Source organism: Athalia rosae, chromosome 1 (assembly GCF_917208135.1).
Source record: "Athalia rosae chromosome 1, iyAthRosa1.1, whole genome shotgun sequence".
NCBI classification, from domain to species: domain Eukaryota; kingdom Metazoa; phylum Arthropoda; class Insecta; order Hymenoptera; family Athaliidae; genus Athalia; species Athalia rosae.
This window is the reverse complement of record NC_064026.1, coordinates 9,764,875-9,787,023: the sequence shown is the minus strand read 5'-3', so window position 1 is coordinate 9,787,023 and position 22,149 is coordinate 9,764,875. Positions and strand designations below refer to the sequence as shown.

Here is a 22,149-nt window from a genome sequence, read left to right as displayed (position 1 = left end):
GCACGAATTTTGAACCCAAACTTGTACATGTGATTGCGATCGCAATTTTAGCAACAGAATAGTTGTTTGGATCCATCAGAAGGATGTGGTAAAATTTCCATAGAGACAGAGAGAGATAGAGATGGATTATGAGCGGTAAATTATATCAAGCAATTTACGTCGTCGTGTCGTGAGGAATTCAAAGTATGAGAAATTCAAGTACACCATATATAAGTATATCAGGGTGGAGCGGAAAGCAAAAAAAAATCGAACATTTCACAATCTTTGGGCGGTTATGCGACTCATGAGTTGTGGAACGCTGGATTTTCATGCTGAATGGATTATATTGCACCGAATTATAGCGGCGTCAATTTCGTTTTTTCGTCGCGGGTCGGCAGATGACACGACTGCGGTCTTATATAGGCCTATTTTCGCGTGATCTGCACGCACAGAGTTCAAAGATAGAGAAATAAATTAATTTGAAAAAAAAAAAAAAAAAAAAACGCTTCACCGTGTACAATTTTTTCATCAAATAGTCATATCAGCAAATAAGGATATAGATAAATATAGGAATATTTATACGTAGTGTACGTAAATTTAAACCTACTTCTGTCCAGAGATTTGTAAAGCCGACCTCGGCCATTTTTGACTTTGCATACTCAATTCGAATCGCCCCCCGGTCAGAAGAGAGGAGGAACGATCCCTGGAGCATGGCCATCGCCTGGGCCGCGTAGCGAACATCTTGGTATTCAACGAAGGCCACCGGCGAGCCTCCCTTGGTGTGCATACGGAGACGGCAGAAGCCAGGGAAACTGTGCACAAACAAGGAGCACACGTACTCCGGTTAATTACAGGCTTTTGGATTTTAGGTGGAAAGTGAGGCGGATTTTTTATTTTTATTTTTTAATTAATTTCTTCATATCTTTCTCCTTGTTTTTTTTTTTTTATTTCCTCGTGCAAAGGGATTCTCGCATTAACGAAGTCACGTTACTCTGCAATGTAGCCGAAAAAAATGTTTTCTATCTTTTTTTTTTTTGTCATAACATTTCCTTTCACCGAATCTGCTTTCGTTCGTTTCTTTTCCTACAGTGAAAAATTGCATTTCAGATATGGAATGTTCCATTTGTAAACGAATAAAAAATAAAATTTTGACTTAATTAAAGGCATGTCCAACCTACTTGATAAAAACCACACAGCATTTTTTCACGTAGGAACTAAACGCAGGTCGAATCAAAATTAATTTTATGTTTCATCTACAATATAGCTGGGCACGTGACGATGATAAAATAAAAATGGGTTAATAACGTGCGCATGTCGCACGCAGCTCGGCAATCATATATGTATACGTATAACGTTATACGTGAGAGAAGCAAATAACGGTGAAGAAAATTTCGGATCTATACATAAAATTTCGCTTCTCTCGCAACGACGTTATTACTTCAGAAAAAATTCTCGATACTCGCGAAGAATTCAATCGATAATACTAGAAGAAAATTAAAAAGAAAAAAGACATTGCCATCAAAAATTGTCGAACGCCTTATTTTGTTTGCAAAAGACCGTACAAAGAAATACGTACAGAAAAAGACAAGAAAGAAGATCGCGGATCGCGGTTCGCATCGAAAAAACCGTTCCACCTGCGAGCTTTCCTCCTCCTACACAAGCCCGATTTGCTCCAATTCCAAAAGCACTAAAAAATATTATTTGTGGCTATTGCGTGCGGGACCAGCAGCACCGCGCACGCAGACAATCGAATCCATAAATCATGAATCGCGTACTTTTTCCAACACATTTAGACATTTTTACTTCACGTTGTTCTTTTCTCTTTCTTTCCTTTCTGCTAGACCCACCTTTCTCGCCTGTTACTAAAAATATTTCTTATCATATATCTAGCAAAGTCAATAGTTCATTTTTCATTTGCAAAAAGTTTTTTTTTCCACGAATGTTCACCATTTCGTACCTTATGTGCTTTCTACTGTACCGCCTATACGGTACGTGCAAATCTATAGTTATGTCGTTATCAAACTAGAAAACATATACATACGTACGTCGACTATCGCGGAACGAAGGGTTGTTTCACATGGGTGAAATACGTATGGGACATTTGTTCGTCCGTATCGAACATGCGCGCAGCAAAATATATCGCATGCGTTAAATTTTGAATCAGATGATCCAAAGAATTTTATTGACGAGCAGTAATTAAATGAATTTTTTTTCACCGTGCGAATCGAAAAGAATCGCTCGGTTCAATTGGCTTTACAGTGGTCTCGCGAATAATTGACTAAAAAATCTGGCAAATTCCCCGGAAGTCAATTATCTATGTTACTTGAAAGCTTAATACAAAATCGAGGTCAAAATCGAAGGGAAAATCTGCGTCGAGTTTCAAAATAATTTCGCTCATTTGTGAGTGAAGAAAAAAATCATAAAAATGTTGAGAGATTCGAATCGCTTGCAGGATAAATATACGGACGTATTGTGCGACATTGAACGTCTCGAATATCACGAGTGTAAATCCCCTTCGAGTTAGTTGTAGCTGTTGACAGATAAGGATGAAAGGCTCGCATTGTTACACCGGTAGGGTAGCATTTAACAACTTCAGTTTTGACCAGTTCATTGTCACAACGTAAGCTTACGCTCTCCACCCCTATAATATACCGAGTCTGTAACAAGCCGCGTTTCATACAAGATTATAGAGGTATTTAGGAGGGGAGGACACACCGCCGCCGATATTTTGACCCTAATACATACGGCGAACTTAACAGTATGACTGTCCAGCGTTTACCGTGGAATACACGACTTTTCCTCATTTTTTATCCATTTTTCTTTACACTCAATCGCTCGGCGCGCCGCCGTTTCGAAAAGAAGAGACCTATTTTCGAGCAACTGCCGATCCTGCGCAACGTCAAGATATAATGTTATCTACTTATGTAAATATATTTTTCGGAGTCAACTTTTCATCATACGTACTGCGCCATGCGTCCAAGCGTTAAATTGCGGTCGGACGTTTCGTCGAGGGAAAAAAAGGTTTAATAAAAGTCAAAAAAAAAAAAAAAAAAGAAACCAGGAAAACCACGACCGCAGGATAATTCAGTATAAGTAACGAGCAGATCCGCATCTAGCGGGAAATACTGAGAAGAACTTTTGAAAATATGACGCATGAACGATCGTACAATTTTTTGTACATTGGGTACGTTGAAACGCAGTCTGATTCTATTTCGAATTGACGACATGTCAAAGAACGTGATTCGGACCGGTGAATAGATGATCTCGATCGTTGAGCATTCGGGATGCTTTTCGGAAATTCTATTGCGCGTTCTTACTTCGTACCAGGTGTCTGATCGGCGCATATATATTACATCCTCGCTGACGATCCACGAGTATACACGTAATCTTTTTTTTGACTATCGCTCAAACCCTTGAGAATTGAATGTTCGACTTCTGAATTCGCGGCCGCGCACTCTCCAGCCGTCTCTCTCTCCCTCTCTTTCTCTCTCTTTCTCTCTCTCTCGCTCTCTCTCCCTCTGACTCAAGACTCGACCCACCTTTTCAGGTGTATTTTCCGTATACATTCGTGTACGATGTACATCCGCTGAACGGATTGCAGATATGTATCATCCGTATTGTAAGGATTAAAACGAATGAATGAATAAAAAGATTATAAACGAGGGTGCAATTTGTCGTCCGAGCATTTCTTCTAGATAGTGTGTACGGTGATGATTATCAAATGATTATCGAATGATACTTCGATCAACGAGGTGATTTCTTTGAATTTGTCAACTGAAACGTTTGAAAAACCGTACAAAATTACTTCTTTCGGTCCTTGAGACCTCGACGTCGACCGCGATGAAAACGAGTCACCCTTTGTGACATACGTAATGATAATTTTCGAGACGGAGTATCGGGTACCATTCGAAAGACATTGTTCGCTCATATCCTCTCGGACTAACCTGTTGAATATCTCTTTTAGCTCGTGCTCGGATACGAACTGTCCAAGATTTGCTACGAATAATGTTGAACATGGTGCGTTGCTCACAGCGATGCTTGGCTGCGACGAGGACGACCCTACCGGGGATGCCAGCGCTGGTGAAGGCAAGAAATGTGGCAGCGACGCGTGGATCGATGTCAGGGTGGTCGGATGTGGCAGGGATATCGGCGCCTGTATTACAACACACAAGAAAAATCGTTTTTAATTTACATCATCGTAACACGCGCACGGGGACACACACACGTGGACGAGGTTCACGATGTTCGCAGGATATGAATTGAAAGAAGAACGAAAAAAAAGCTAAATAATTGATAACGTAACAACGACAAAGTAGCAATAAAAAGTGCAGTTCGTACAAAAGTCACTCGAGTAGAAAAGGGGTAAATGCTAAAAAAGGGTAAAGATTGGCAACGTTGCGTTGCATGATCAGGCGCATTTTATTTTTCATTCGTCCATCCATCCAAACTTCGTGGAATCGTAATCAGAAAACCCATCAAATATTATAAATCTGGAGCAGATCGTTGATTGCCCGGTAGCTCGGTGAAAAATGAATTATACATACGGGAAAGATGGTCGCTACCGTAGAAAATTAACACATGGTTGATCACTCGAAATGCTACCGCGTAAACTCCCGAGAGAAACGCGAACGAGCACTCCGTATAATGTACGGGTGGTGAGTTTTGAAATCTCATTAGAAAAAAACTCTCTCAATGGATTTTCGAATGGAACCAGTGTTTGCGAAATGCTCGACGTCGTCGTACACAAGCCGTGAAAAATTCTCCCCGTGCATCTAACGACGAATGTTATTCCCGTAACCCAGCGGGGAATCGTTGAAAATAGTTTTTTTCCGGATTGTCAGAGGTCCCAACAACAATATCCTGTTTGTTATCTGAGAAAGTGAATTTGCAGGTCAACGGCGTTAGAAGATATAATATTTTCGATGAAAGATCGCACGAGAATCCTTGAAAGATTTTCAGGGATCCATCTCTAGCTAACCGATGTCTTATCACGGCGATGATTTCCTGGCGTTGGAATTAATCATGGGAGAGTCACTTAATTTTCGTCCGTCATGTTTAATGGGGATTAGGTATGTCAGAGATCGTTATGGGTGGTCGTCGCACTTGACGTAGTGTACAGATGACGGGATATAAATGTAACCCGTCGAAGTAGTAACAGAAGCGTGCGGACCGGGGGTCCATACAACGGTCCCAAACATCCTTGAACCCTCACCCTTCACCCTAAGGCCTTCTTTGCCGTTGTTCGCCCGTGCTACGCGACCGGAGTAGGTATTGTATATCATTGGTGACAAGCCTATCCCACGGGGAATCCCTGCAGGACCAAGACGAGTATACGTGACTTTTATGACAAGAGTAGGGCGCTAACAAGCCAACTATAGTACATGAATCTACTGGGCGGGTTGGGTAGTAGATACGAAGGTGTCCTGCACGTGGATTTTGCGTGTCGAGAACTTGAACTCCGTCCTCTCCCTGTAAGTCGCGGGGTTCTTCCCGGTGTGAAAATTGCCCGTATAACATGAGAGTACAGCTGCTGCCCCGTCTCGTTTCGAACACCCCTCACCTGATTATTCATTTTTACGGCATACGGGGTGCTCTTCCTCGCGCTAAACGATCGTTATTAGACGCAAATACGTGAATCCGGTGTGATCAATTAACCCGCGTATGTACTTTCATAGCCCACTCTCTGGCACGTCAAGAAATCAAAATTGAAATCAAAAGGAGGTCGGCGAAAAATCAAAATTTCAGGAAATCTTTCACTGGGACTGAAAATGTTTATGGGGTGGTTCATCTGGATCTCCAAACGTGAATCGGTGAACGCGTGTGCTCAAGTGCGCTGCCGTGATCGACGAAAGCAAACAATTGTTGCAATAGACAATATTCGAAGTACTCGGATCGAGCGAAGTAAAAAAATACAGATATCAGAGGAGTGAAGAATAAAAATATCGGATATATTTTGATAACAATATATGGGTAAAAAACGATTATGTATCACTAACGTGCATCGGGGCGCTCGTCGGCGGCTCCAGAGCTTTTTCTGCAGATAGTCAAAGATAGGAACGTACGGGGACCTGAGGATGTAACGCCGGATGGACGAGAGTTGCATGTTGTAATGCTCCTGGTAATTCACCGGCGGTCGAATACGCCAATGGATGATGCCATAGTTCTGGTCCTCCAGGGAAAAATGGGCTACCCAGATCTGAAAAGTAAATTCATCTTTATCCATTGCCTCGTACGTCCCCTTCGCATCGTATACTCGAACTTTCATCTTTATTCCGACCACATAATATCAAACCTCCGCAGCTGCTGCATTGAATGATCGGACTATTATTTATTACCACGGTACAGGTATACTCGTACCATAGAATCGGTCAAATCGAAAACAACTCGAGTTAGAAATCGGAAGTCAGAGGCGCAGTAAAAATACCGAGATATGACAGAGAAAAATTAACTCCAAAAGTTGAAACAAAAATAAAAGAAACGAAAAGGAAAATTAGAAGAGAATAAATATTTGGAATTTTCAGTTATTATTAAATAGCTTTTATCTCAGCAGAAAATTATTTTTGACACAAATATATTGATATAATATACATACACACATACTAAAGCGTGAGCAGGATGTGCGAATCGTCGATAATAATATTCAGAAATGAAGAAGGAAAAAGAAAATTAGTTTTACTTCGAACAAAGTCGATACAGGGTAACTTGATGCGCGCGTTATTTCAATTCTCTTATACTTTTATGCACTTTTGTACACGCCTTTTTATCGGAATATGCATAAGAGTAGGCATACATGTATAAAAAAAGCATATAATTTTTCACCACTTATTCTGTTGCTGTATAAAAGCAGCGAATGGGATATCGAACGCCGATGTAGGTAGTTCAAAAAAGGATAGATACCGAAAGGTTGTTATACCTATACAGCGTCGCGGGACTTTCCTGGCGAATTAACTTTTTGAAAAGGTTCGAGGGACGCAGACGGTCCGAACTAAAGTTTGAAGACGTGTCTTTTCCGTGTTACGGATCTCTTAGGAATCGATATATACATATATATCGCGTTTCGTTTCCTCGCGAACCCTGCTGTAGAAATTTCTCCACCGTTTGTATATATCTATCTTTCAGCGAAGACCCAATTCTCGGATTCAATGAATAAATAAATAACTAAGGATACGAATAACTGAAAAAAATTTGTCTTTGATGTAAAACAAAAGTAACGCAACGTGAAAAAAAAATAATATACATGTATAAAAAACACAACGGAAAATAAAACGGTTGTTACTTCGATGGAAGCGATTCCTGAAGGATTTAAATTTTCAAGCTCGAATTAAAAAATTCACAATTCTTCAGACAGGCGAATATATTCCAATCTATTTTATATTCCTGTTTCTTTTTTGCTTTTTGTTCTTTTCTTTTTTTCAAATATATGTACAGAAAATTCACGTCATATCGGCTATCATCTGTAACAATATATAGGTATGATAAGCTGGGCGATATTATTTTCTCATTTTCTATCTTCGCATCGCGATGGAATTATTTTTATCGAATCACGTAATCCAAGGTATTTTACATGAAATGAAATATTGGCAGTTCGATCTAAATTCAGGCTCGTATACGTATGATAAAGGAATTCCCTTTAGCATCGCTTGTAAGAAATCTAAATCCGAATGACATTTTCTCTTTTGACCTCTGAAATCTAGATAATTGAAGTGATCGGAAATACTCGGTGAATTTAATTCATTTTACATTCACTTTTTCATTCGAAATTGGATCCGCGATGAAATCCACTCGGCGTATTCGCATCCTACACCTACATAGGTATGTAATAACTTTATATCAAGTATCGTTGATTCAATTTTTCACACCTTTCTTCTTTTCATATAATACAGTATCTGCGATAAAACTATTGTAATACCTCTGAACCTACCACCGTTGAAGTTGAAGAAGAAAGCGTAAAATTTCAGGTGAAATTACATTGCACAATCGAAACCACACTGAATCACGAATTTTTTGTTTCTTCACTATTCATCGCCTATTCATTCAATTTTTTTTTTTCTCTTCCTTTTGTCAAATCATCGAATCCTATTACCTGAAATTCCTAGTTTTTACGTAAAACACGACGCCAAAATTATTGACCGTAATTTAGGATATTAAAAAAAAAAAAACGTCCCCAAATGATTTTTCACATGAAAAAATTCTGCAAAAGTCTAAGTTGAACGACGTTACAATTCATCGCATATCGTCGTTCACACTGTAAGTATTGAGTTATTATTTCGTTGTTTTGTTTTCATTGGGTAATGCCTGAAATAACCGACACAGGTTTTGATCCAACATTTTGTTTGTTTACTTTGCGCAGTCCGCGTAAAGGTCATCCGCACCTATCCGCATGTCGGTGGCTTTCGAATAACCACCCCGATGCGAAACCAAATACATAAACATAAGCACATAGATAGAATACGTATACACCTGTACAAGTAGAGAATCGAACGAAAAAGAAAAATCCAAAAATCAAAAGAAGTAATAAGAAGAACCAATTTACGAATGAAATTAAGTTGAAAACGAAACATAGGTCGAACAAAAAGGAGACAAAACCTTGGTGTGACACATAAATAATTCGTATACATAATAAATACGATGTACCTAATACAAGTGCTGCGGGGTTAGCGGGGGTTTCGTGTGGGGCGTAGAGGGGTGGGGCTGTGAAAAGTGATAATTATCAGCGAGAGTGATTCGGTGGCGGTGCATACTTACGTCCAGTTAGAGGGTGCATCAGAGCGGGGTGCGAGGTGGTGGCTGCTGCAGCGGCTGGTTGCTTAGGTTTGCTAACCTTTGTGTTACTCTTTGCAAATTCCAAACGAATGGTTTGAGGCATATCAGGGTCGAATCTAACTCCCTGCTGCAAATAGATCCCCCAAAATTAGTCTCATTTCTAGGCGTATACATATAGCCGATCCGCATACACATACACACATCTTTTCCAAGGGATCCTAATTTTTTGGCAATTTGGCAATTTCATTTCGTGAATGATATACGCCGTTTCGAAAATCAGGTCAATCTCTAATTAATGCACACATACTATACGTATGTCCATTTCTATATTCACTTCGTTTTAAATCATGTGTATGCTTTTATATCGCTTTATGTATATCACTCGTATGAAGTGGGGTTTTTTTTTTCTTTTTTTTCTATCAACTTTTTTTGTCTTCTTCTGCTCGTCATTACTTTCAAAAATTAATGTGTAAATGACAAAAATATAACAAAATTTTAATAAACCCATACATGTATATTATATGTATGTATACTGTACGCGAGTAACGTTGTTCAATATACCCTAATATACAAAATAGAGACTCAAAAACGTCACCCGATGCAAGAAAAATTGATGAAAGTTAAGATAAAAAATTCTTCGATTAAGAAAAAAAAGAAAAGAGAAGAAAAAACTTTAACTAATTTGCAAAAAAACCATAATAAAACTATCGATATGTACGTGTACAATTTTTATGCAGAGAATTTGATCGCGATATTGAAAGAGAAATTTGTCTTCGAATCGTCGCAAGGAAAATTAACTATTGATTATTATACCGTGATAATCCATTGAAAGTCTAACTTGTAAAAAGGGGAACCGCTGTACACATCCCCCTTAAGGAACAATGACACACGAGTTATGCTTAAATATAATCGAAGAATCGTATAAATTTTCACATTTTTCTACATGACATCGAAGATTGATCGATCTACGGATATCGATTTATGTTAAAGGTAATCCACGTCACCCAACGATATAATATATGTTATAGTCGTACTAGTCATATGATTATCATTATATCATATACATAATTACAGGAAATTGCAAATTGCGTGACATCAGTTGCGTGTAGTATAAAGAGAGATGAGGTGATGGGCTTTGGGCAGAATGGCGAAAATGGATTCTCAAAGGCAGGAACACCATAATTAATATATATGTATACATATGTACATACACATATATATATATATAGATATAATCACACGGTGCACCCAGCAGAGGTTTTGTACCAATTACAAAGTTCCTTTCATATGTTTTATTCTACGTTGCTCCCGTGGGGGGAAAAGAAAATAAAAAAAATACATAATATATAGATATATATATGTTATATAAATATTGATTAAATTCAACTAGCAAATAACCCGTGCCTTCTAATCGAGGGTGGACAGTATATAGAAATAAACGCATCAACCAATAAAAAAACAAATAAGAACAGAGTTGAAAAATGAATATACAAGAGAATCAAATAAAAGGCAGATATTTTTAACATTTGTCTATTTATTTGTTTTTCTATTCGATCAATAATTTATTTATTTTTTCGATAGTTTTGAGTAAGTACATATGTGTACCTAATACAAATAAAAATTATAAGTCATTCGATGAACTGAAAATTATTCAAACATTACCTGCAAGTCTTGTTTCGCTGCTTCGGCACCGGCTCTTGTGTGAAACGTGACAAATCCAACGGGCTGAAATTCGATTTACATGTAATTAAATAGACCTGACAGCATGAAGGAACGTAATACATGTGCAGTACGTGGGTATCTTATGAATCGAAAAGTTGCGCTGAAATTTGCGAAATTTCAGCCAACCAAAATCGCGTTCCTCTACCTGTGCGACGACAAAAATTTCACGAAATACTCAAAATGAATTTTAGCTGTTAAAGATATATTTCGATCGTACGGAATTTTCTCCGGATTTCATCGCGAGCTGCACTCACGTTAATTGTTATAAATTTGCGCAGTTTGTATAACGGGGTCATACGGTAATTATGACGTTGCACATAAAAGCACATATATGACAAACGAAATAATAATATGTGCGTAATTCCACGGTTTTGCGTCAACTCCGTCGACCGTATACACGTTTCGTACGGTTCTTTAATAACAATATAGCTTTAAAGCCTAGTTATACCTGCAAAGAATAAAAAAACGAAACTAAACCAAAAAATAAGCAGCGGAAAGTGTTTGAAAACATCGCGAGTTTTACACCATGACATGATAAATATTCGTCACGGTTAATAATTAGGTGCTCTACGGTTTTACCATAAACATAATATGGTATACCCACTGAAAAATAAAAAGATTAAAAAAATTAACACGACGTCGCTTGATCAGCAGAGCATTAAACGACGTGCGTATGTATCATGTATGTACAACGTACGTTATACGCGTTAATATGCAGTCGCTAGATTCGCTGGCGACATTTATTTTCCGTGCTTTCCATAATCTCGCATTGTAATTTTTTCGCTCGATCTTATCGCAAGTAATGTCATTATCCCACATTTGCACATGATTATTTTTTCTCTATCTCTTACGGAAAAAAGTAAATTTTACGAAATTTAACTATCTGCCTACAGCTAGCACCGCAGGTGTACAATTGATGTGATAAGAAAATCGAAAATCTCAAGTAAAAGAGATCTGCAGTGTGACAAAAGAAAAAACAGTAAGGTGAACGAAAAGACCAGTCTCGGGGCCAATGTCGGTTAAAAAAGTTATACCCAAATTGTAAATGGTTAGGGTGAAGCTCCCTCAGAATTGGCATGGAATACCTGTACGTCTAAGGGATAGGTATAGGTATGTATGAGATAAATAAGGTAGGAAAATGTGCGAGGCAGGGATATAAGAATATCACGGCGCTTTGATAAAAGATAAAAGAAGGAGTGGGAGAAAGAAAGGAGAAAAAAAAAAAAGGAGGACGTAACATAAAAGAGATATGAATAAAAAAATTAGAAGTAAAAACTGAATAAATAAATAAATGAGTAAAAAGGAAAAAGGAACGGGGAGAAGAAAGCGTTACTTATGCGGAAACGTACCGTGCAATATATACCTAAGGTACGTTGTTAACGTAATTAACGCGCAGTGAACAAAGAGCTCTGACTCGTCGTGGTGAAATCAAGGATTATAAGTAGTGAGGTATCTAGGGGTGGGAAACACTGACAATGAGGCGAGTTTTGTTTCAAGGAACTATGTACCTACATATGTATATACGTAAACATATATACATAAATGTATAATATTATGTACATTATATAAACGCGGTAAATATTAAGCCGAGGCACGATTTTACCTCATATAAATTATATTTTACCGGAAACACAGCGGGTGGAAAATTGTTAATTATGGAAAAATTTGTGCAAATTTGTGGAAAGAATTACGAGAAAAGAAAAAAAATAATAAAAAATTCACCGTCAACGAAATCACAGCTATGTATACGTACTTTAGAAAATTGCATTTTCCGGTCGACGAAACACGGTCTCTAACACAATGCGAGTGAAATGAAATCGTAATCGAAGGACCCGCGAAACTATTACCGCAGATTGCAATTTCTACAGCGCTCGCGATTCGGCTGTTTTCAATATTCTTATTCGACACGTTCGATTATTCGCGACGTGCCGCACATCTGCCCTTCGTGGGATTTATCGAGTTCCAAGTAGACAAGATTTATACGGGCACGCATGGTTATTCAAATGCTGAATCGAACTGCGAGAATTACGAATAGGTGTGTCAAACGCAGGGCGCGAAAAATGGCGCACGTTTCGATTGACTAGAAATTTGTAGGGTTTATCGTCTATACATACATATTAATATGATTGTTCTAAAGTGAAAGATATTCTTTTTAATAATAAGAATAGGAATGAGAACCAGGTGTGATTTGTCGAACAACGATGTTTGCATGTAGATTACTCACCGATGCCGTTTTGCCGTTTTTACTGGTGACTTTCAGCAAGGAACCCTCGTACCCCTGAAACGTATGAAAAATATTTAGCAATCTTTTACCTCAGCGTCATGAAAATTAGTGAGAGAAAAAAAGCAATCCACCGGTAGTAACTGTAATTGTAATTAATTGCATCCCGCAGCGAGCGGAGGAGCTTATTCAACCAGGTTTTAAATTGTGGTTCACAGAAAGTATACTGATGTATACATGCGTAGAAAAATGTGTACTTCAATAATAATAATATAATATACACCTGTGCCACGGTTATCACCGCGTATACAAGCCAGGTATATAGGCGCACCTACTGCGTGGTAGAAGGACTGATTATTTCGCTCTAAAATCTTTAAAATTCCGCGTAAAGTTCTGAAAAACTTTTTTTTAACGATTCTTAAGCGTTCCATAACACGGCGTATCGTGAAAAAGTTCCTTATTGAGGTATATCAGGGGTGTTCCATATCGAATGAGAGAGAATGGCCTCGGTGTGGTACGAGTTGCCGGCGAGCAAACGCCCGGCAATTATGTTCCGAAATTTGTACCGTCGTAACTTCGGAGCTCCTGAAAGCTGAGATTTGTTTGTTTCCTTATTAGATTCGTCTTGGGAACGGTTGTAACTGTGAAAATAAAATAGGATCGAATTCGTCCCACCACTCAGTTCTCAATCGACGGTCCTGTCCGGTTATTAATCCGACTCTGCCACAACTAATTTTCGAGCGAATGATTTTTCGAACGGTCAAACTCCTCGTTCGGATTCAACACTTCAGATAGAAATATTATATTTTAGTTCCTTCCACCGGCAATTTTACGCATTTATAACTCTCCGATATCATACCTGTACAAGTCGTTTCTTTCAAATATTATTTCGTTCTGGTTTGTCGTCTCGGATCGATTCGACGGCGTTGATAATGTATAGTGTACACGTCTATATAATACAACCGCGCCTCTCTGTCTCCGAGACATTTATACTCCGACGATGGAACCAAGTTAACCGGTAAATTGTTTAAACGGTGCATTACACGTATATCTCGTTGCCAGTCAAGTATACGTTTCTCAGAACGCCGTTTACATTACGTCTTATATACGTATATACTGATTTGCATGAGACCTTACATAGTCCTCGAATTAACAACGGCGCGATAAGCTTCCAACAAGTATAATAATCCAACGGAATCGATAATAAGAACGAGAAAAAAAAGAATTAAGAAAATTAGAAAAATAAATTCGTCCCCGAATGTAACGAAACTGCAGGGCACGAAGCCGAACGGCTCCGTTGAAAATTTGAAAAGGAACCTTGGAACATTTTTCCGTCTACCAATTGTACTCGTACATACGCCGGTGTAAAATTAATGGATCTTTAAACTGGACGTCTAATCGTCGACGTGGGTATCTATTTGACCTAGATTTCAAATATTAACAATCCGCATCGATCGATGCCCCACCGCTGCCGCCACACCGTGCCGCTCGTTTCTGCGGCAATTTATCACAATGTACCGTTTCACCGTGTGTCCTGTCGTCGCAATACATAATCTCCGAATGCAGCGACGATGTATGAATGCGACCAATATTATCCTGCGGCTAATTAATCGAATCGGGATACGCCGACTACACATTTCACGAACTGCATTCACGCCAAAGTAGTCAACTTCGGACGTTGAAATCATATACGTACGCGCGATACTGTAAGGGTCTCGTCTAGGACGCGACGTAATATAATTAAAGCGACCAATTTAGCCGCGTACGATGCTGACTTCATCTGTAAACTCTCGAAAGTTCTGAACGCTTGAAATAGTAATAACGGAACGATTCGATTAAATCGAAAGCCGGAAGGCTTTATAATTTTTCAGTTACCTGCCAAAGTATCAAGAAATATAGTTATAACTACGAATGCGTCGTACTAGACGTACCTCGTATGCTCTGAAAAGCAGGTAGAGTTCCCTCGGTTTTGCATCCATCGGTAATCCGCTGACGAACAAGGTGCGCACCTGAAATTAGAAAAATTACGAGGGTCAAATATACGTAAGATTCCGAACCGTGCTGAGCACAATCGAGATATACTTGGAAATTATATCGCTCTGCGAAGTGGAAATGGGCGACGATTCGATAGATGGATGAATTTGGTTAGCAGATTCGGAATTTCCAAAGTCTGCATAAGAGTTCCTAGTTACTCCCTCGTTAATCCGGGGAAGGTTTGTACAGAGACGACCATCTCGTTATGCAGTTGACATTGAATACCCGGTATAGCAATTATACATTGCGTTACAATTATTGCCGGTAAGCTATACAATTGTTCACGGACAATGAGACCCGCTCCCAGCATCTTGTTTCTATAAGCGTATCGCGTCATATTCACGCTTCGACGGTCACGTCCGGTATACCTATATACAATATACAATATACAATACATTAGGTACATTGCTTATGTATTCGAAGCATCGCCAGAATTTATATGATTCGAAAATCCATCCACATTTCGGTCTTTTATTCCGCACATCGACGGACTGTACGAGTAAAAAAAAAAATAAGTTTTGTGATCGATCGCGCGCACACCACGTATACTTCATATTTTTCTTTTAAAAATTTTCAATTTTTACTGAAATATTTGTTTTATTTTATTATTTTTTTTTACACCCCCATTGTGCGAAGTCCATTGATTGCGAAGCAATTAGCTGAGTGGGATGTATAAAAATGATCGAAGGAAAGATTCCCCGTATGAAATTGTAAGAAAAAGAAGGAATATATAATTCGATAACTATCGGCGAATTACACTTCCAGTAGGTCTTATTAATTCACGAGGGGAGGTGGATGAGTAAAAGGGGAAGGGTCACGCCGGATGTTGGGAAATGAAATATCGATAATGGTTTCCTGACGAAGTTACAATTTTTTCATTTTTATTCAGGATCTACTCAATTTATATTCGTCGCTACGTTACAATTAATACGCACTCTCGCCAAGGTTTTCATTCGACGCGATAACAACAAGTGAGGCGAACTTCAAAGGAATGAAAAACTAGAAAAGAAAACTAAAATTCACGAATGTGGAATCCGCAGTTACGAGTAACGATGAATTTTTGTTGTATTCAATTTTTTTTCTCTCGACATTGCACATCCGACGAAGCCGCCGGCATTGACCGTTAGTAGCTAAACGCGTAGATGAAATATCGCGGTGCACTGCGTTGAATTAAGAAGAAGAAGAAAAAAAAAGGAGACCGAAAAAAGGACGGAAGAAGCGAGGTTGAAGAGAGGGAAACATGAGAGCGTATGAAGATAAAAGAGGGATATACCTTATACGCCGTTGGAAATTCATGATTCAAAGGTTCGTTGAACACACGAGCGGAAAATGTTGCAGGCCCTCGTCTCTACGATACAACGCTTGCAAGGTGCTCAGAATTTAACCGGAACTACACCTCAACTTGAGGAGCTCCTCTCTACCAGGTACAACCTCATGTTATTCTGATTTGAAAAATGTCGTGAAAAATTTACAAACCACGAGAGGCAATTTCTTCGTCGCAGACTTACGACTCGTGTATCATCGCTGATAAAATATGATGAGAAAAAATCTGAAATAATTATTGAAAAAAATTCATTTAAAATAGAGAAAAAAAAAGGTAAAAATAAAAATTCGCACGTTCGAGAATTCTCAACGTTTGTTGAGAATCTATTTTTTCGCCCCGCAACCCCCGTACCCCCGACAACGAACGTGTCCGACTAAATGCTATTTCCGTACGTATAAATTATCTTGGAGTAAAAGTTGCGCTAAATTCGCTATCTTTTCGCATCTATTCGACCATCCATTCCGCGGGTTGACTCCAATTAATGAAAAGTTTCCGCGCCTGCAGTCTCCGCGGTAAAAGACTCGGCGGAAAGAAAAAAAAAGAAAAAGAAAAAATGAGATAAATTAACCAAAAAAAAAAACCGACAAAAAAAAACCCTGACTAGAGATAGTTAGTTAGGTGAGTCGGTGGTCGTATCAAGCCGTGGACTGTGCAGCGAAGAAGCGATCGTGCGGCGCCGTCGAGCGGGAGGAGCTTTTACTTTGATTAAAGATTTCCCAGAGGTATCGCTCCGAAATACCCACACAATTTTCTAAAATGATTCACGGGAAACTTACATATCTCGACGTACGCGTATTTCGCTAAACTCCCACAAAAAAAAAAAAACAAAAAACCCATAAATACATAAATAAATAAATAAATAAATAAATAAATAAAAATGAAATAAAAATGAAAACGAATCGAGAGAAGAAACGGAGTGAAAAAATCGGCAACCTCATCCTTCGACCTCCGACTGTACAACACGCGTTTCCCTCGCACCTCACCTTATAAAAGTGCTTATACCATTATACCGTGTCAAGTGCACGGATCACCGGGAGCAAAATAATCTTACAGCATGCCTAATTTAAATTAATTCAACTTTGATTGCCATTTTAACTACACAGAATGTATGCTGTACGTATACACGTACATATCCCGTGGATATTATCGTTCGTATTTTAATCATGATTGCGCGCGATTAATATTAAAATCACGCTCTGATTGGTACGTGCGAATTTATCAGTTTGCACATTGAGACGTGTAATAATTATATTACGTTATTATTTTGTCTATGGTAGCTCAGTTGGGTGCAGTGTATATCCCGATTCGACAGTAACTTTGATATAAAAAATTTCCTCCCCTCCCTCCAAGGATTTCGGTCGTTTTATTTCGCTTTTATTCATCTCTTCTTTTCACTCTTTCGAAAGAAGAAGGAGAAGAAAATATTTCCTCTTTGTTTCTTTGGGCAAAATATTTTTTTCTCCGCGGTGCTTTCGAATCGCACAGTTGAACATGTGGGTTGTATAACTATAATAAGACGCCGTTGAACAGAGTGCAGAATGATGTTTAGTCCCAGGCAAAGCTGCAGGAACACCCGTAGAATGAAGTTGTTGAAATTAACGAGGGCAATAAAAACTTTGTACGACCATCTGCACACCTGAACACCGAGAAGTAGAGAATTAAGATCCGCCTGCAGAAATACACCGACGAACGTTATAGCGTTTGTATGTCTACTACATATATGCAAATGCACACACGAGTGTGTAACGCGCATTTTATATCAAGCTCGACTCGCGGCGAGCTTTTGCGCAATCCCTCCCGATTAGAGTTTTTAAAAAAACCGAAAAATTCTCAGGCCCGCTGAACGTTGCCCACGGAACTGTTCTCGGGTAACGGAACACGAAAAAACTTAATCGATTTCCTACTTCCTCTCCATGTTCGGATTCTGTCACGCATCGGATACGAATGCAATCGGATTCCTGCGACCCGATGCAGCGATTCCCACGATTTCGGTGCATCGATATCCGTGCAATACGGATATAATAAAACCGAAAGATCAATAACCCTTTAAATAATAGTTACGTAGTACGATAACCGCATCCCGCGCCGCAGTGTAGTACGCGCAACGTATATGTATACGTACGTATATCCTACGCAGAGCGAATCGAAACATGATTCCGCGCAGGTAACAATTCGATTGCATTGGAATAATTCGATCGCAGTTAAATCATAGGCATGATAAAAGTCCGCGATTTAGTCCGGTCGATCCATTACCAAATTAACCCCGGGTATACGCCGTACTATGTGTGTATATACCATGTGATAGCGCCGTACGATGTTGGAAACAGCGATTCTCAATCGAGGAACTTGAAAGCTCGGTTTTCGTACACGTTACGCCCCCAAAATGGCTGATATATATATATATACATGTAGAGGAGCAGGTTGTGTATCTGCTTTGTATATAGATGGGTGTATACCTATATACCATGTACCAGGATCGAAAGACTGACGTTGTTACATGACGTAATACCTCGTATAGCTCCCAGAATTGAACCCCCTGTACCTGGCGACAGTATCACGCAAGGGGCGGACCGGCTGTCGGGGGGGGGGGGGGGGGGGGGGGGTGACCAGAATCTTGGATCTAACCTCTCTTGCCCTTTGGGCGACGCCACCCCCCTCGTCAACCCTGCCTCCTTCGTTTCATATATACATATATATATATATATATATATATATATATCATATTATATCGGTCGTTCGTTCGCGGGCTGTTGCTACAGCGTCCGCGTCGGTATAAATCGACTGAAACCAAAGCATAACTCGTTAGGGCACTGGTCATGCGCGTTGTACATCTCCCTTGTATTAGGACGACAAGAACGAAGGAACCACCGGGACGCGCACCGGTGCAGAAACCACCGAGGATGTAGCGGGCGTATGGACCTGCAGACGCTGCGGAGGGGACGCGATTTTTTCATCCATTTTATTTCACAGGGGTGCGGATAATTTTTATCACCCAAATTTCTAATTTCTCTGTCGCCCCCTAATTTCAGAATTTTTGGCATACCCATTTACCAGACTTATGAACGCTTGAATCCTCTTAAGAAAATTTCACGGAACCACGAATTGTTTTAGCCGGAAAGCAGATTTAAAAAACATCTGGCAGTTTAGTAGCGACGGTTCGAACACTCGTAACTTTTCAGAAATGTTCCGGGATCCTTGAGTTCGGAAAGAGGGGAAAAAAAAAAAAATTGCGAGGGTCAAACGCTGGCCGAATTACGTCGACAGCGAACGTCCCGCATCAGGCGTTTTGCATATGGGAGTACCCCCCATCATCCCCTATACCGTGACGGGTTAATGCTCCGCAGGTTGCTCTCGTTTTCTCTGATTTTTCTGTCCCTTTCTTTCGCCGCATCGATATCTCTCCTTGTCATAGATCTGCACGTACAGAGTGTTACGGATATACATGATCTATATCTCTCCTGTCGTCCATCTCTTTCTTCCACAGCTGGCACCGAACCACCTAGATAAATCAACGACCTGCAGCGCGAACTGTGGAGGTCGCATTTTGCATCATTATTCGGTTTACTGGAGCGGAATTTGTCGTGTTTCCAAAACTATATAACCACCTCCGCAGGGCTAATTGCGAAAAGGTATACATATAGTATATTCGACAAATGTACGTACACGTATGTAACGTACGGTAACTCTGTTCCGCTGCGTGTATTTAACTTACACACGGTCGTACAACCGTGTGCTATCGAAATTCACGGTTGTCGTACATACGAGGAAAAAGAGCAACCTGACATTCGGCGCGTTACTCTGAAAACTTTATGGGTCGTGAAATGGAACGATCTATGCGAGCGATGGATCAATCGCACACTGCGACCCCCGCGGGTCGTGCGTTAAAATTAATCATTCGGAGGGAAAGTGCATCGTGCGAGTTCGATGAATAAAAATTATCTAATCGCGTTAATTTCGAGCGCAAAAACTGACTCGACTCCCTCAAAAATTTTTCGTACCTCCTTAAAAAAGGTTTTTAACGCTCGATGTATTCGTGCCATGCATGTACCTGTATATTCGCGGCCGAATAAGCCGCAAGTAGTATTTCTCGGTAGGGCTCAACGAGATCGTGCAACAGCCTGGAGAATTGCTATCCCAAACTCCTCGGTTATACCGATAACCCCGGCTCCTCCGTTCGCGCGACTTTCCCCGGAGCGCAAATGTGGTATACATAAATGCATACATCCGTATAGTGTACGTACCCTGTGTATACCGTACACGGGCATACATACAAGTAAGGGAGGGTGTCGCGATCCGATGAAATCTCCCGCGCCAAACCCTCAGAGCAGCTCATCCCACAGATGTTATATACCTACTTGTAACTGATGGGATTGGAAATGAGGCGTCGTTACGTACGGCGTATCGCGAGGTTTCGTTCGTTATACTTGTCAGTGTAAGAAAAATAAATGGATGACAAAAATGAGAAAGAAATATCCGTAGGCGAAGCGAACATTTATATATAGAAGACGGTCGGCTAGGCACGTGCGCGAAAATTCTCAGAAATTTATAGAAGATTTTATTGATTACAAATGCGTTTTCAATGGCGATCAGGTAACCGTCTCGCATTGAATGCGGATGAAACAATGCGATTTACAATAGCGTTCAGTTCCATCTCGTAAATTGACATCATAATTACGTAACGATTCGTCCGAACTCTCGGTTGATTAACATTGAATTATCGAGAAGGTTTCCATTGATTAACAACGAGAATCGAAGGCTCGCGAAAACTTATGCAAGGAATTACCGGTGAAAAAACAAGAAAGAAAGAAAAACGCTCGCGAAAATCGCGAGGGTGATTTTACACGAAGCGAATTCTTTCGAAATATATTCCTACTTTTCGCCTTCGCCGCCTCATCGTCTGGATATACCTCAGCAGACGCGGCTGGGTGTACGTCGTATACGGAGTAAGCGGAACTCGTTTTTCCTGAAATTAGTGAAACGACGCCGCTACCGGCGGGTGACGCATCGTTAGGAGCTGCCCCGGGTCGGAAATGAATCTCTGGGGGTGTGTGGAGGGCGCAGTGAGCAGTAGGTCAGGTCGCGAGTCGCACGTCCTCGTGGGGATGATCTCCGGCTTTGCCCATAGCCGACGACGAGCCCTATGGAGTTAGACGCGCGTGTAGGTATCATACCTGTACGTACGCTGTACTCGTGTAATACACAGAGACACGTGTGTACGCGGAATAGGCGAGGCGACGACAACGTCGAGACAAAAGATGAGGAGGGGACCCGGAGACTCCTCACGGTTTGCTGCGCGGTGCTCGACGAGGCGACGGGGCGAAGTCACATCCGTCTTTCGAAATTGATTTTTCACTCGTGTATAATATTATAGCAAAGTATAATGTCGGTGTGTATTATATTCTTTTTCATAAAGCTTTCCAAGTCATCTCGAGCGGTGTTACGGACCTCGCCATTTCTTTTATCTTTACTTCTTTCATTTTTCATTGTTTCAATTTATTTCCTATTATGCAGAGGTGCGACGACGAATCGAGACTTCGGAAGCTTCCGAAAGAGATTTTTTCCTCTTTCTCGTTCGTCGAAATCCTTGTGAATGATTGTCCGATCGTTTGGGGGGCATTTTTTTCTAACCGAAACTTCCCGAACGGATTCCAATTTTTTTTTTTTTTTTCTATTAAAATAAAGCGAGATAAAATAAACGAATGAACGGATAAATGAGACGTTGATAGCCGTTTATGATTTGAAAAAGTTCTTTCTCGACACGTCGACGATCTTTTTTTGAAAAGAAAAAAGAAAAATGACGATAAAGATACGAAATTTAATTAGTTAGTCATTAAAACCGTTGAACTTTCGTTACCGCTACACGTATATGATATTCCTGCTGCTAATTGATAATTACCGTAACACAATTTGAACACGAGCAACTCGTGTTTTCCATCACCCTTATAAACCGTGTGCGCACACGTTACATACTCCTATCGTCGCACCCAGTTAAATCTCTCGACGTTCGCACGAAAAAGTGTCAAAAAAATTAAAAAAATTATTTAAAAAAAAACCCACCCATTTTCCATCTACTTTAATACACAGGTACATCATCGCCAGGTGTAAT

The 22,149-nt window shown here is 39.9% G+C and overlaps 1 protein-coding gene across 3 annotated transcripts in view; it reads right to left on the bottom strand.

Moving 5' to 3' along the window:
* LOC105685090 (protein couch potato) overlaps nucleotides 1–22,149 on the bottom strand; it is a 45,757-nt gene that overhangs the window by 12,105 nt on the left and 11,503 nt on the right. The window contains exons 2-8 of one of the 3 annotated variants that reach the window (XM_048650195.1): nucleotides 14,617–14,694; nucleotides 12,689–12,742; nucleotides 10,405–10,467; nucleotides 8,725–8,866; nucleotides 6,042–6,175; nucleotides 3,924–4,132; nucleotides 587–791 (exon numbers count right to left, since the gene is read on the bottom strand). In XM_048650195.1, coding sequence (XP_048506152.1) covers nucleotides 587–791; nucleotides 3,924–4,132; nucleotides 6,042–6,175; nucleotides 8,725–8,866; nucleotides 10,405–10,467; nucleotides 12,689–12,742; nucleotides 14,617–14,694 — 885 coding nt within the window. Of the gene's footprint in view, nucleotides 1–586; nucleotides 792–3,923; nucleotides 4,133–6,041; nucleotides 6,176–8,724; nucleotides 8,870–10,404; nucleotides 10,468–12,688; nucleotides 12,743–14,616; nucleotides 14,695–22,149 lie in introns of all 3 variants that reach the window. The other 2 variants (XM_048650192.1, XM_048650197.1) reach the window with 2 other exon arrangements.